The 14,676-nt window shown below is 38.6% G+C and overlaps 2 protein-coding genes across 4 annotated transcripts in view; both read left to right on the top strand.

Moving 5' to 3' along the window:
• LOC136038102 (caveolin-1-like) overlaps positions 1 to 5,086 on the top strand; it is a 28,741-nt gene extending 23,655 nt beyond the window's left edge. For both annotated transcript variants that reach the window (XM_065721116.1, XM_065721117.1), the window contains exons 4-5: positions 1,039 to 1,281; positions 4,812 to 5,086. In XM_065721116.1, the coding sequence (XP_065577188.1) occupies positions 1,039 to 1,281; positions 4,812 to 4,922 (354 nt within the window). In that variant the 3' untranslated portion in view covers positions 4,923 to 5,086. The remainder of the gene's footprint in view (positions 1 to 1,038; positions 1,282 to 4,811) is intronic.
• A 5,560-nt stretch (positions 5,087 to 10,646) lies between these two features.
• Positions 10,647 to 14,676, top strand: part of LOC136038101 (BLOC-1-related complex subunit 8 homolog) — a 35,341-nt gene continuing 31,311 nt past the window's right edge. Inside the window, exon 1 of one of the 2 annotated variants that reach the window (XM_065721114.1) lies at positions 10,647 to 10,734. The gene's annotated coding sequence lies outside the window, so the exon portion shown is untranslated. The remainder of the gene's footprint in view (positions 10,735 to 14,676) is intronic. The other variant, XM_065721115.1, reaches the window with a different exon arrangement.

The following is a 14,676-nucleotide window of genomic DNA, read 5'->3' as shown; positions in this document are numbered from 1 at the left end:
TAATTATGTTACTCAATTCTACCTTTCGGAAGTGTGATATAGCACTAAAAACAACAATTTTGATGTCACTTCTTAAGTGCAGAAGCTTGGAAGTATAAAACGATATCATTACTGATGGTCCAATACTCTTAACTGGCGATTTGCAAGAACACCTCTTGTATGCTCCTCTTCCAAGCTCCCTTAGTGAGCTACGCAATTAATGTACAAACACTAATATATCAAATTAGGTTATTAGAGACGTGGTTTTGTTAGTTCAGCATTCGATTTCGAATTAGTGTCTTGCGATTCCTGCATGTGTGTTTTTTTCAATCTTGGTTTTCTCTTTTCTATACGATCATTTTCAGATAATTTCACTGTTTTGTAAATGTGATGCACTCATTTTTTAAAGCATATCCCAGGAAGGTATTTTGGTCAAGTATTTTGATTCAATAGGGAATAGAGGTCATCCAGTTCATGATTTATAACGACATTCTGAGTAGATCACTAAATCCATACCCTAGCGAATGACATAATTTTTTTTTTAATTACGTTTTTGCGACGGGCTCACTCCTGTATCCTGCACCAATAGATAAAATACTTATGTTAGGGGATTCATTGATCTCGGTGTGTTTTCAATTTGTTTTTCAATCTTAAAAAGGCAAAGCAAATCTCAAAACTGAATCTCAATTATAAAATTATTAGCAATTGGACAAAATTCAGATACTGCCCTGATTTTAAACATTGAACTATTCGTAATTGATCCCGCCCCCCCCCCCCCCCCGAAAAAGAAAAGAAAAATAACAACAGAAAACATATAAACAAACTGGTTTACGAAAAACATAGCAAAGCAGAGTAAGTATTGTCAAAGTTTTGAGATTTGGGCCGTGCAGACTGTCCGAATATACCTGAATCCCTTGTCTTCTTTCTCAACAGGTCTGAGTCTCGTCGAAATAAATTCCAGTGTATGTGCCTGTCTGCAATAAAAAACTCAAATGATTCCAGTATTTATTTTGTTTAATTTTATCGATGCTTTATATATTATATATGTTTCTTTTTTAGATTAACTTTGAAGATGTCATTGCCGAGCCTGATGCTGCACAGGGAATCGAAGCAATATGGAGAGGTGTATTTCTAATTTTTACCGGTGTCAGATTTTGGGCTTACAGGCTTTTAGCCCTGTTCTTAGCAATCCCTATTGCCTTTGTATGGGCAATTGTGTTCACACTTATCACGTTCGTGTACATTTGGGTCGCTACACCCTTTTTAAAAGTGTTTGACATTCTACTGAATATCATAAGAAGAGTAAGTACAATATTTTCTTGGTAACTTGTATTTTTGGAAGACTAAACATAGCGTAAAAAAAAGTACGCGGGCATGGGGGCAGAATTAAGTGTAGGTAAAGCTGGATAAAATCAAAAACGAGAGGCAAAACATACAAAACAGCAAATTGGATTTCAGAAACTAATTTATCGATTTGTGTGCAATTTACTTTAATCTTCACGAACTTGATTTTATACTGTTCCCGTTCTATAGTTAGTCTGACCCCATCACATTGCGACCATCATGATTTATATTTGTATTATTACTAATAACTTCACCATGTAATCACTATCGAAGTATATTTGGTTGACCCCCCCCCCCCCCTGAATTGTGTTTACATGGTCTTAGTTTTTGATTTACACCATAAACCATCTGTATTATTGTCCGAATATAAAAGTGGCTCTACCAGAATTGACATCAGACAAATATCAAAGGTAGTTAAGCGAAACAGTGAGAAAGAAATGGCTTGTCTGATTCTAATTTAAGCCAAAAAAAAATCGCCTGTCGGAATTTAGAAAAATGTCATAACTGGTTAATAAAACTAAGAAAAGTAATGGCTCGTCTGATTCTAATTCTAGAAAGAAAACCGCCTGGTAAAAAAGATGTAATCTAAAATTGTTCGTGTATGACCGTGATTCTGTTAGAATTCCCAAAAATATCCATACCAGCTACATGGAACACTGAGGAAGAAACAGTTTTTTCTGATTTTAATTCTAGCAAAAAACATTGCCTGCCGGAATTCAGAAAAATTTCTAAGCTGGTTAAGAAAACCGAGAAAACTCATGGCTCGTCTGATTCTAATTCTAGAAAAAAAACGCCAGGTAAAAAAGTTCTAATCTAAAATTATTCGAATATGACTGTGAATCTATTAGAATTCCCGAAAATATTGAAGCCAGTTGCTTGGAAGATTGAGACAGAAACAGTTTTTTTCTGATCTTAATTCTAGCCAAAAAATATTGTCTGCCGGAATTTTCAAAATATAACAACGCAGAGAAAGAAACTGTTCGTGTGCAAGAGAAATAATGCAGTTTTCTAGCTTCACAAGATAACAATGCTATACCGGTAAACATTCTCAGCTTTAGTAATTTCTAACACTTGTACAAATCTTTCATCTCCACGACCGTTAAGGACTCGTCGTAGGAAACAGGAAACGTAACATCAACCGTCAGTGACAGGATTCCTAGATATGATTACCCATATGTAAAAGAACTTTCATCACTATGTCAAATTGGCGTTCGTGTTTCCGGCTAGACAAACGACTTAATGCTCTGTAAATATACAACTGAAATGCTGTAAGTTATTGATGAGATTGGAAGTGTATTTATTATTAACATATATAAATGAAAAATGTTCCTATTTAAGTTAGATTTTGGAAAGAGGCCTTGCGACGATTCTATCGCGCTCCGAGAATTTTTATAAGGGAGATACGCTGCAATTTTTTCAGGAGAGAGGGTAAAACTTTTGAAGCATTTTTTCGACGTAATGATTTTTTTAAATATTCCAGTATGGTTAAAATAATGTACATATATGTTCGATTTTCTGCTCTTTTCAGGAGGAGGAGACTCCATCTGACTCCTCCCCCCAAATCATCGTCTAGCTACATTGCTGATTAACTGATTTGTCTGACTTGAAGCTCTATCTCAAATTCACCAACAAAATGTAACTACGTTCAAGTGTTTAACCGAAAATCCAAAATTGGGTACTTACGTGTTATAGTGACCACACCAAAGAAGTCAAGTCTGGTTAATACTAATGAAATACAATAAAAATATAGTACTTTAGTAACAAAACTATGGAAACTACAACAGAGAGTTATGGAAAGCATGCACATTATATTAAATACCTAATCAACCATTTCTATATATTAAATATTTAATAAAAATATAGCTACATAGATACCGTTTGTCTCGCTTAGGCTAACCTGATTATTTCTGAGCAGACAGAGAAAACCTGATCAAGAACAAAGTGTGGTCGCTATAACACCAAAATTGCTATTAAGTGAGTACGGCAACAGATATATACGGTATGCTTAGAAAAATAACTCATTCTTTTGAATAAAATGGTGATAGACTACAGTGGTGGATCCAGATCATGGTTTTAGGGGCACATGCCCCCCCTCCGAGAAAGTCAAAAGTTGTACTAATTACTGGGTTGGAAGGGTGAAAATACCGATTGGGGAGCCAAATTTTTATTGGTGTCCCTACGCCCAAGTATTAATTCTGTATCCGTCCCTAGAAGTTACGTATGCTCAGCGTTAGTGAATCAGCATTCACATGTTGTATTATTAAATTTTTTGGAAGCATGCGTAGGTAGGTATCAGTTTTGCACCCTCCTTAACCAGATAAGGGGTTCCGTCTTTCATCAAAAATATTTAAATGCTGTCCTACTACTTACGGTGCCTAGACAAGTGTACCGTGCCTTGTTTCCCATACTACCGACTGTATGGACACATTTTCGATAGTTGGCTCCTCCCTGAAGCATGACTATGTACTTCTGGCCTGATTGCTTCAATATGCCCATACTAAAAATGGGAATTTAGCATGAGAAATTTCTCTTGCATAATTACTATTGAAAGTGCAACACTCACTGGGAAGGCTTTTAATGCTATCTATCATAGAAAAGATCTTCTGAAGTTAAAATAGGTAGCGCTTTTTCAAATACTAAGGGAAATTTAATGATGAACATAAATTTTTGTGAATTGACGCCACTGGCTGGACCCGGGTAATGGGGGAAATATTAAAAAATATGAAATATTACTTTTTATTTTAAAAAAAAATCGTGGATTGCAAATCAAAATTTGTGATAACATGTCTCTTTTCTTATATCTAGAACTCTGTCTAATGTTTAAAATACTACCAATCAGAAAGTTCTCTGTCACTGTATTTGCGCTTTTTTAGTGTAACAGTTCAAAATAGGGATGAAACCTTTTAATCGACATTGAACAGATATAAAAATTTTTAACTGCATATTTCGAGCACATACAGTGTTCATTATCAGCAGTAAAACTTGAGTTTTCTTCTTCCATAAGTAAGCCCTGAAAATCTGAAAGGAAAACTGACCCTGAAAATCTGGCAGGAAAAATGGCCCTGGTCCTGACGATATATATCATCAATAAAGTAATCACAGTGGTAAATCACGTATTTCCAACTGCTAATCATGTAATCTTCTTATATTAAAGCTTCTTCTGTTGTAGCAACTTCAAATAGTGCTTACACCTTCTGTGTATCCTCCAACAAGACATATTGCTTTGTTCTGAAAGATCTGAACCTATTTACAGCTTGACTTTAAGCAGTTGAATTGCGAGATAAGCACTTTTAGGTATGGAAATGTTACTGGACCGGTACTTGAACGCCGCTCTAAGGTCAGAGCTAGATTTTTCATGGTATTTTGCATAAATAAAAGTAGCGTTTTTGGATTAGCAAACATTTTATTTTGGGAACCTCTTTAATTATTTATTTCCACGTAATATCGTTTGAACTTCTGAAAATTTAATACTGGTTCTTTTTTTTTAGGTTTGGACCGGCCTGGTTATGACTGTTTGCGAACCATTCGCACTAGCCTTTGCCTCTGTGTTTTCAGGCATCCGTATAAAGCACCAATCCAAACCAGATTCAGAGGTTTAACCTTGCAAGTAATGCGTGTAATGTAAATACTTATGAATAGCAGTGAGTGGCTCTTCTAAGATTGCTTGTGTTTTTCTAAGTGGCAACTATTTTTTATCTTTAGGTTTTAAAATAAATTTTGTTATTCTTCTTTTCAGTTATATATAATAAAACTTTTAAAGGTTGTGCTTATTTTACTTTACTCTTCTGTGAAGGGGACCTACCAACTAGGAATTTGATTTTAAATCGAGCCAAGTAGCCCTTGCAACAAAAGGTTCTGCTCAATTAATAACAGGCAATAGGAACTTTGTTACCCTTATTCTCGCTTTAATAAAAGGCGGATTTAGAGCAAAATCTCGGGGGGGGGGGCGAGGTCGCCAGTAATAGACCAAATTAACAATTTTATTTTTGAAAAAGTGTAAAAAAGGAGGGAAAAAATGAGAGTGCCAGAAATCTCTTGGGGTTGGCCGCGATCAATTGTAACCGAAAAAAAAAAACGAACTTTGATATCAATAGACACATCAAAAGAATCAGCTATTATGCTGATTTCAAATATACAAGATATTCATCAAATTTGCAAGTTGATCATGCGAGTTGCATGAAGGTTGATCAGAAAAGAAAATGAGGATGTGGAGCGTTCGTGTTCAAACTGAGTTGTTTAATTTCGTACAACTGAGTCACTGGCCCAGTGACTAGTTGCTATGGAAAAGTGTATTTTTTCCTTACCGAAGCCGGTCTTTCAGGGACTGAGTCAATGTCACAAAAGTACATTCCTAGCAGGATCCTAACTCCAACAAAGTTAATGGTACTATCCGGGGTATCTAAAAAGTACTACCACAGCATAAATAGTACTACCATCCAAAAAATTTGTAGCGTTTTGTGCTTCGCACGAAAGGTTGAACACATCTTATTTGAGCACCATAGTTTCTCTTTGGCTTATTTGTATTTCTCTATAGCCTCCATTTGCCATGGAGGTGAATGGAGTTCGTCCGGAATGAGGCAGATTCTGTCTGCTGACCACGTGCCTCTGGATATGGGGTTTCTCCCCTATCTAAGCACTCCGATCAGGACGGCCGCAACCTCACGTGGCGGGTGGAGCCCTTCCCGGGAATCTCAGTACCTAGGTTTAACCTAGCTCTAATCAGATTCCAGGCCTAGGGTCGGTTGGGCTAGCGACCCTCCACCCGAAAATTAAGTGCTACGAAAAGTGACAACATAGCCTCGGACCCGGATTCCCTTTTAAGATCTCGACCATCGCGCGTCAATGGACATGCTGACGACGTCAGAAAGAATGACAGACTAAACCTTATGGACCGAAGGGGGCTACGAATAGCCACCTGGAATGTCTTGACTTTGAATGAACCTGCGGCAAAGAACCTACTCTATAAAGAACTTCGCAAGAATAAAGTGTGAATTGCAGGTCTTACAGAAACACGTCTTACCGGAAGCGGAGAAGAGCGAATAGGTAACAGTGACTCATTGCTCTGGTCTGGAGGAAGCTCGAGAAGGAATGGTGTTGGCCTTGCACTAAATAGCCTTACAAGAAAGGCCTTACTTTTACACGAAGCTGTATCGGACAGATTAATGAAGGCCCGCTTTGGACACAAGCATGGCAAGATGACTGTCATCATATGCTATGCCCCGACCAACGATTCTGATGATGCAACTAAGGAGGATTTCTACTCTGCTTTGTCCAGATGCCTTGCAACAGTTCCCCCCATGATATAACTGTTCTCCTTGGCGACTTTAATGCGACAGTGTGCGATGATATGGGTTTATGGCATGGCACAGTTGGTCCTGTATCCCCCGACCCACTTAACGACAATGGGCTTCGCTTACTTGAACTGTGCCGATCTCACGACCTCTACATTGCAAACACCTACTTCTAACGCAAAACTATTAATCAGTACACGTGGTATAGTAATGACGGTCGTACAAAGAAGATGATTGACTACGTCATTGTTTCCAAACGCTGGAGATCAGTGGTGAAGAACTGCAGAACTTACAGATCAGCAGAGCTTGGAAACGCAGACCATAGGCTTGTGTGCGCCGATCTTCGGCTTCGCCTCCATGCACAACGATCGAAAAGAAAACCCGTCGCTGCAGATATTGGGAAACTAAAGGAACCAGATACTCGCCAGAAGTACAGTATCGAGATATGGAATCGCTTCGAGGCCCTTGGCTCACTTAATAGCAGCGAAGATCTCTGGAAGCATTTTAAATTGCAGACCAGTGAAGCAGCACAACTAGTGCTTGGCAAGAGGAGTTATCCAAAGAAATCGTGGCTAACTAATGAAACACTGCAAGTCATAGAGCAAAGACGGAAGGCAAGACTTCTTGGGGATATGACCACATATCGGAGGCTCAATGGAGTGTGGAACAGACTCATTCACCAGGATAGAACCCAGTTTGTTGCAAGGAAAGCCGATGAAATTGAGCTAGCTGCAAAAAAGAAAGACATGGGCAGCCTATTCAAGCATCTCCGAGACCTCACTGAAGATAAAACTCCCACCTTGGGTCCCGTCCTGTCCAGGGATGGTGCACTTCTCTCTGACGAAGGTTCTTGTCTTGAGCAGTGGAAGGACCAATTCTGTTCGCTCCTCAACAATACTGGTCCGTCTGCGCCTCCTAATGATAGTCCCAGCCAACCTTGCAGTCAAAGACCTGGAACTGATGTTCCTCCAGATGAGCCTTTCAGCCCCTCAGAAATTGGACATGCAGTAAAAAGACTCAAGAATAATAAAGCTGCGAATATCTGTGGCTTAAACTCAGAGCTGCTAAAATATGGAGGTCCTGCAATGCTCCTGTTTTTACACACCCTGTTCTCTACAATTTGGCAAACAGAGATAATTCCTGAGGATTGGCGGAAGGGTGTCATCATCCCTTTATGGAAGAGAAAAGGCTTGAGAAGCGACTGCTCCAACTACCGGAGAATAACCCTACTGTCAGTCCCTGGCAAACTGTTTTCAATGGTCCTGCTGGATCGATGTCGGAGCATCATTCGAAAAATCCGGCGACCGGAGCAAGCTGGTTTTATGTCGGATCGTTCAACCACCGAGCAGATTTTCACGATTCGACAAATAACAGAGAAGACCACAGAGTTCCGACAGAAAGCATTTATTGCCTTCGTTGTCTTCCGTGCTGCATTCGACTCAGTCGATCGAAAAGCTCTCTGGCGGATCCTAGAGTTGACTGGCCTACCCGAGAAATATTGCAGACTTCTCAAGGCGCTGCACCATGGGACGGAGAGCTGTGTACAAGTAAATGGTCGGCGCAGCCCGTTCTTTCAAATCACGACAGGGGTGCGTCAAGGATGTGCAGTGGCCCCAGAGCTCTTCAATGTCATCATAGATTACGTTATGACAAAAACCACTTCACGTCTCAGCTTTGGGCTCAAATTCGGAGATCATACCATCACAGATGTCGATTTTGCCGACGACTTGGCCATTCTGGCAGACTCCATGGAGCAGCTGCTGGAAGCACTCCGAATTCTGCGAGAAGAGGCTGCCAAAGTAGGACTGCATATAAACTGGAACAAAACTAAAATTATGGCCATCGACCCGTCTTCTCCTGCTGTTAACTCTCCATTTAGCCTAGACAGCACTACTAGCATCGAGGTTGTCAAGGACTTCACCTACCTGGTCTCCGTAATTTCTTCAAATTGCTCACTTCTTCGCGAGCTGCAGGCAAGATTATCTAAAGCGTCTTCTGTCATGGGTAGACTGAACCGTCACCTCTGGCGAAAATCAAATATCAGTCGCACAACGAAACTGCGGATGTTCAACGCTCTAGTCGGTTCTGTGATGCTTTATGGAACTGAGACATGGCAAGCATCAGCTGCAACCCTCAAGAAAATAGACGTGTTTCATGCAAAGAGCCTTAGGAGGATTGAGGGCCTACGATGGTCTGACTTCGTCAGCAATGAAAAGCTCCTGCAGCTGACAAAGCAGTCTTGGTTTTCGTCTCAAGCAGCCGAGCGAACCTTACGTTGGTTCGGGCATCTGCTTCGAATGCCACCTCATCAACCCGAAAAAATGATCTATGACTTCGACCCTATCAAAATTGGTTGGAAGCAACCTCGAGGCCGACCGAAGAAACGTTGGTCCGACAGCCTGGCCGAGTTCTTGGCGATGGCAAACATCAGACAGGGCGAAGAGCAAATACTTGCCATGGACCGAAGTGGGTGGAGGAGGCAGACGTCACTCTACGCCGAGCAGTGCCCAGCAGGAGACTTAAGTCAAGTAAGTCAAGTCTATAGCTAGTTAGTAAAATATTGATAAAATATAGTATAGCTAAAATATTATGTTCAAGTTCTGAATTGACTAGATCATTCAGTTTATAATAGACAGTCTTTCTTGGAATTGTTGGCTTCATTTGTTGGAGTATGGGCAACAATAACTATCAGCCTTGACTGTGAGCTCACGAGACGGATTTTCATCATTTTTCGTTTTTGGGGACGAACTCAAACATTGAATTTTTTGCATTCCTGCTGACTGTGAGGACAATGCCAGCTCTACAGTTCTTCCCTGAGCCAGAAAAGAAAAACTTCATATTCATTAACTAAATAGATCCAAAGCCTGTCAACTTGTCCAAAACCAGTGTCTGAAGGATTCTTATAAAACCTTTTGTGCAGCCAGGTTGTGTCTCAAGAGTTCACAGTGCGGACATTTCAAAACACAAGACGGAAAGGTTGTCTCGTTGTCAAAAATCGATTCTGGGGACAATCGGAAGTCGTTTTAAATGAGATTAAATTGGGCGTAAGGCTTATTGTTGCCATTTCATGAATCAGTAGTGTTTTACGAGGATAGGGGATTAACCTATCCCCCATCCCTGCTCTTTTTCTGGCTCGGGACCGGCTGCTAACCAAAGCCCTGAAAGGCAAACATCCTCACAGGTGGGATTTTCCTTGCTTACCAGAATTATTCAGCTTTAGCTTTTTCAAAGCTGTTTTCCTCTAGACCAAATCCTGCAAAAAAATAATTCTTAAGCATTCATTACTTAGACAGTTTACTTTTTTTTCTATTGAAACCACACCAATGAGCTTTTTTATCTTTTTTTATTTAAAAGCTATTTTACAAACTGCTATCTATTGGTTTTCAAGGTCACTATTGATTTGAATACATTCATCCCAAAAAAAAAACAATGTTTTTAAGTTTGAATTAATCGCAAAAATAAAGAGGAAGGGGAGGGAGAGCATAAAATATACCTTTCAAGTTCTATGGGGGGGGGGACAAATTTGCTGTTCTAATTTTTTTCTGAATGTAAAAAAAGGATTTTTCACACCCTCTGCGTCATTAATACTTGAATATAAACTTTCCTATAAGCGAAAATTAGCTCATTTTGACGGTTTCCACCATTTTGTAGCAATGTAGCGTCTATTTGTTTTCTTAGCATCACAAGAATAGAATCAATGAATGAAAACGTTAATATGTTATGTGCTAAAAAGTTATTTCTTACGAAGAAGCAGATTCTCAATAAGTAAGTAGATTTCTTGAACGTTATTTTTTTAAAGCACTATTTTTAATTAAAAATATTGAAAAAATACAACTTTCACAGACAGTATTCCAAAAGTACTACTTAAATCGAATGATATTAAAATATTACTTTGGTACTACCCGTAGCAACCCTGATTCCTAGTCTAGAAAAGACCATAGCATACAGTTTTTAAACTCGCCAGCCAGTTTAGCATGAATACCAAAATTTTAGGCTTCTCGCTTGCCGAAGGCCGAAATCACGATTTCGGCTCTTGTGGTGACACAGGGGTAATGTTAATGCTCGGCAAAATTCGATAAAACTGGCGTCAAGTTTCAAATCCGCAAAACGTGCGATTGTGGTAAGCAATAGAAACTGTGCTTTTAAAATATTTCAGTGCAATGATTTATCACACTGGTTATATAATACTTTAAATGTGTTGCTTAATTCAAGCCAAAGATATGGTTTTGCACAAGAAATAGGTCCTTCAACCACTGACTATCAGGCTGGATGGCAAATAAATAATGCATGTTGCCTCCAAAAAGCTTATGGGGGTTATTATAGACTCAAAAACCAAAAAGATTCAAATAGATACTGTTAAAATATCTGCGTAAAAAGATTTTTAACCATGAAGTAGATTGCAGGCACAAAATGGGCAGATCCCCCACTGCAGTGCTGGATTTGTACAAGAGACATCCATTTCTTCCTAGAGACTTCTTGTAATGGTGGTTCTAGGCCTGGTCAAGGCTGGCACACATCCTGGTAAATATTTTGTTGCTCATATTATTGACCTACAAATAATTTGAATGTACCATTGTATATCATTTTTATGCTCTTTCTGAATATAATAAATTTTTTCATTGGAATTTCGATTTTAAGCCCTTCTAGGACCCTTGAAAAAATAATTTCATTCTATTATTTCGGACATAAAAATGGGTTATAACATTTGTTTCAAACTTTTCATTATAAATCTATTTTGTAAAAGCTGTAAGCTAATTCACAAACATTACTTTCTCAAGATTAAATAGATTAAGAAAATTTAAAAGAAATTCACCATGTTTGTTTCTTGTTCTATTAGGATGCTTAAAAAGTGCTATTTCACCTGTATGTTAAAAAATATCAAAGCCAACAGAAGAAACATGACGGAATTTTTTTCAATATTTTATCCAACTTTATCATGATTGAACAATGTTTGTGGATTATATAACTCTAAGAAATGGATTAATAATCAAAAAGTAAGTTTGAAATCCATGGTTTAAGCCTTTTTTTATACCCTAAAACTAGAGATTTTGTGGTTATTTTCAGGGGGTTGAAAAAGGGCTTAAATTTGAATTTCCAAGAGAAGCAGTTAGGCTATTATATTTGTAAAGAACATAAAAAAAAGGCATCAACTGGTATATTTGTTTTACTTGTAACTCAATAATATGAACAGCAAAATATTTACCCCTATTAAACTTCTAATAATATTAGAAGTTTTTCTAATATTAAATTCCTCTATTATGTATTTTTACACTCCTGTTGCATATTTTACCCCTCCCCCTGCATAGCCTATTATGAGGCCTTATATTTTTATTTGCTTCTTGATACCTTGGAAAGTAGCTAAGCTGGGTGAATAAAACTTTCAGGAATGAATTCAGGACCTAAAATACACTCTGGAAAGGTGTTACCAAGCTATCATCCCTACCCTTTTGTTATTTATTAGGCTTAAAAGATTGCATTAATGGCAGGTGGATAACCTTCTAGTTTAACAGATCTGTAGAAAGAAATGTCTTAGTAAAATAAAAGTAGTTCTATTAGACTCCTTATTTGATGCTCATTCTAAACAGGCTGTCATATTTACATTTCTGAAAATGCACCCCCCTCCCACTGACAGTTTCATATGTAGCCATTGGATATAGACAAAACTAAAATAAAACCCAAAGACAATAAAGCTCTTGCCAATATAATCCTTTTAATGAAACCTGGTCTCACCAAGTTAGGACTAGAGCAATCCATTATACAACATATCATCAGATAAAAACAATGAAGAAATGGGCCATAAGATTATATATGGGACCATCATGTAGGAAGGCACATTGTCAGAAATGCAAATATGATATTTGAAAAGAACATGAAATAAGGAATCTAATGTTAATGCTCCTATTTTATTAAGATGTTTCCTTCTGTAGAGTCACCAAGCTAGAATGTTGCCAGCAGATTCATTTTAATGTCACGTTTTATCTTAAATCACATGTCCAGCAAGAAAAGGTGGTGTTGAACTTCTTGTAGAAAATTTTGTTGGTTGTGTTTTAAGGTTATGATCTGGCATCTAGGTTTAGCCTCCATTTTTCATTGACTCGGTCTTGATCAATTTGTCTCAGACTTGAGACAGGCTGTTCTAGAGTAGGACCAAAAAGACTGAGAAAACGTGTTGGTGCTCTTGCCTGGTTCAATGGGGGACTTGCAGCTTCCTGGTTTGTCTTCTGGTGGTAGTTCAATGGGATGGAATGAAGACATGACTTAATAGATCACTTTCCAGGAATTTACAAGTCTTTTGCATGTCTTCTCTATTCCTACAGTATACTAAAGTAGGAAGTTTGAGTGAGGTAAGACATTTTTCATAGGTTTTGTCTTGCAGTATTGGGATATTCTTTGCTGCTTTTTGAACACTCTCCTGTACCTTCACATTGATCTTATAGTTGGGAGAGGCCAAAGTCATGCCAAAAAAAAAACAGGTGAAGGCTGACCATAGATTTGTAAACTTTCATTATCACACTTGGTGGACTGGTGGTGAATGTTCATTTATGAGGCCAAGGGCTTGGTTTGCTTTGGGAACTTGACCTTGTTTGTGATGTTTGTCTATTACTAGATTGCAGCTATTGCTGTAACTACAACAAAAAAACTTAAATTCATGGTCAACAATGACCCCCAGGCCCTTCTCATCACTGACTGTCTCAAGCTGGGAATCTCCTTGATGATATGGGTGTTTTGGGTTATTACATCCAAGATATAGACTTTATATTTTGAGGCATTTAATCCTAGACACCAATCCAGTGACCATTTGGATTGCTGGCTCAAATCTGCTTTCATATTTGACTAGTTTACACTTGAAGCTGGTTTACACTGGCCTTGACTGGTATAGTCATAGGACTTTGTAATCATCTGCATATAACATGAAAGGATTCTTCAAGTTTGTTTTATAGTCATTGAGGAACATTATAATGGGCCCTGGATGGCCTACATGACAAGGATTCTCAGTCTCTTTTTATTGGCTCTAGTTTTGAAAGACAAAGTTCTTGTTATTTCAGCAGGATTTTAAGCTAGCCTATATCTAGAGTTTGTTTCTAACCCTTTGATGCCTGAAGGTTCCCTCAGGAACCATGAACTTTTTAATTTATTTTAATCCTGACCGTTTGACCTATTAACGTCAATCCGTTTGCCATTGTCTCAATCTGATCTACCTAGACAGGTTTGTATTTTTCTTAGTCCGTAATCTGTCACCCTTGTGTGAGGTAATGAAGTTTGAACCTGTGCCCTCTAGCCTTGCTTGTTTTTCCTGAAAGGTGAGAATACTTTTTTGTGAATAACTTTATTATTTATTGTGCTAGAGTTTTCATTCCAAAAGTTTTAGAAAGAGGACGTTTTGTTTGTTCAGATGAGCTATCATACACTCCTATAGCTGGAAAACAAGAGGATAGAAACGACCCCCAACGTCGTGGTTCCTCTGGGAACCATCCGGCGGTAGCAAGACCAGATGAGATGGTAAGCCGTATACAGTGTGAAATGCCTAGATATCATGAAAACAGTTGCTTTACACCATTGGAATCAAATTTTGAGAGCTCGACCATGTCTCGACCATGTTCTGTGGCTTCAAGGAACCATCCGGCATGCATAGCTCCGAATTTTATCGCTTGGAAGAGCCATCTAGACAAGAACTGGTGGAGTTGCCGTCGTCAATAACAATGTAGGGGAGACCAGGGTTGACCCAGACGCGATTTTTTGAAACGGCATATCTTCTAAGCCATTGACTTTTCTCCAGTTCTGACTTCACCATAAAATGCGTATCCGTTTGGGGTTGGTTCGGACAGATAAAAAAAATGTCCAAACCAACCCCCAATCGCCGTGTCCGGCCCAACCCCATGTGTCCTCGTGCGACGTCAAAGTGATTTGAAAAAAAATCAAATAGATGGCGCTCAATAAACTGCTCTAGAATCTTTCTATGTGAGCTACTTTTCTCCTGAAAAAATGTCATTGCAAATCCAGCAGCCTGGTCCACTCTATTAAACTCCAAACAGAGACCCTTGAAAAAATTCTTACCTTAAAA

This window comes from Artemia franciscana, chromosome 17 (genome assembly GCF_032884065.1).
Source record: "Artemia franciscana chromosome 17, ASM3288406v1, whole genome shotgun sequence".
Lineage (NCBI taxonomy): Eukaryota > Metazoa > Arthropoda > Branchiopoda > Anostraca > Artemiidae > Artemia > Artemia franciscana.
Note: the sequence above shows the minus strand (reverse complement) of the source record. Positions and strands in the feature narration are given on the sequence as shown.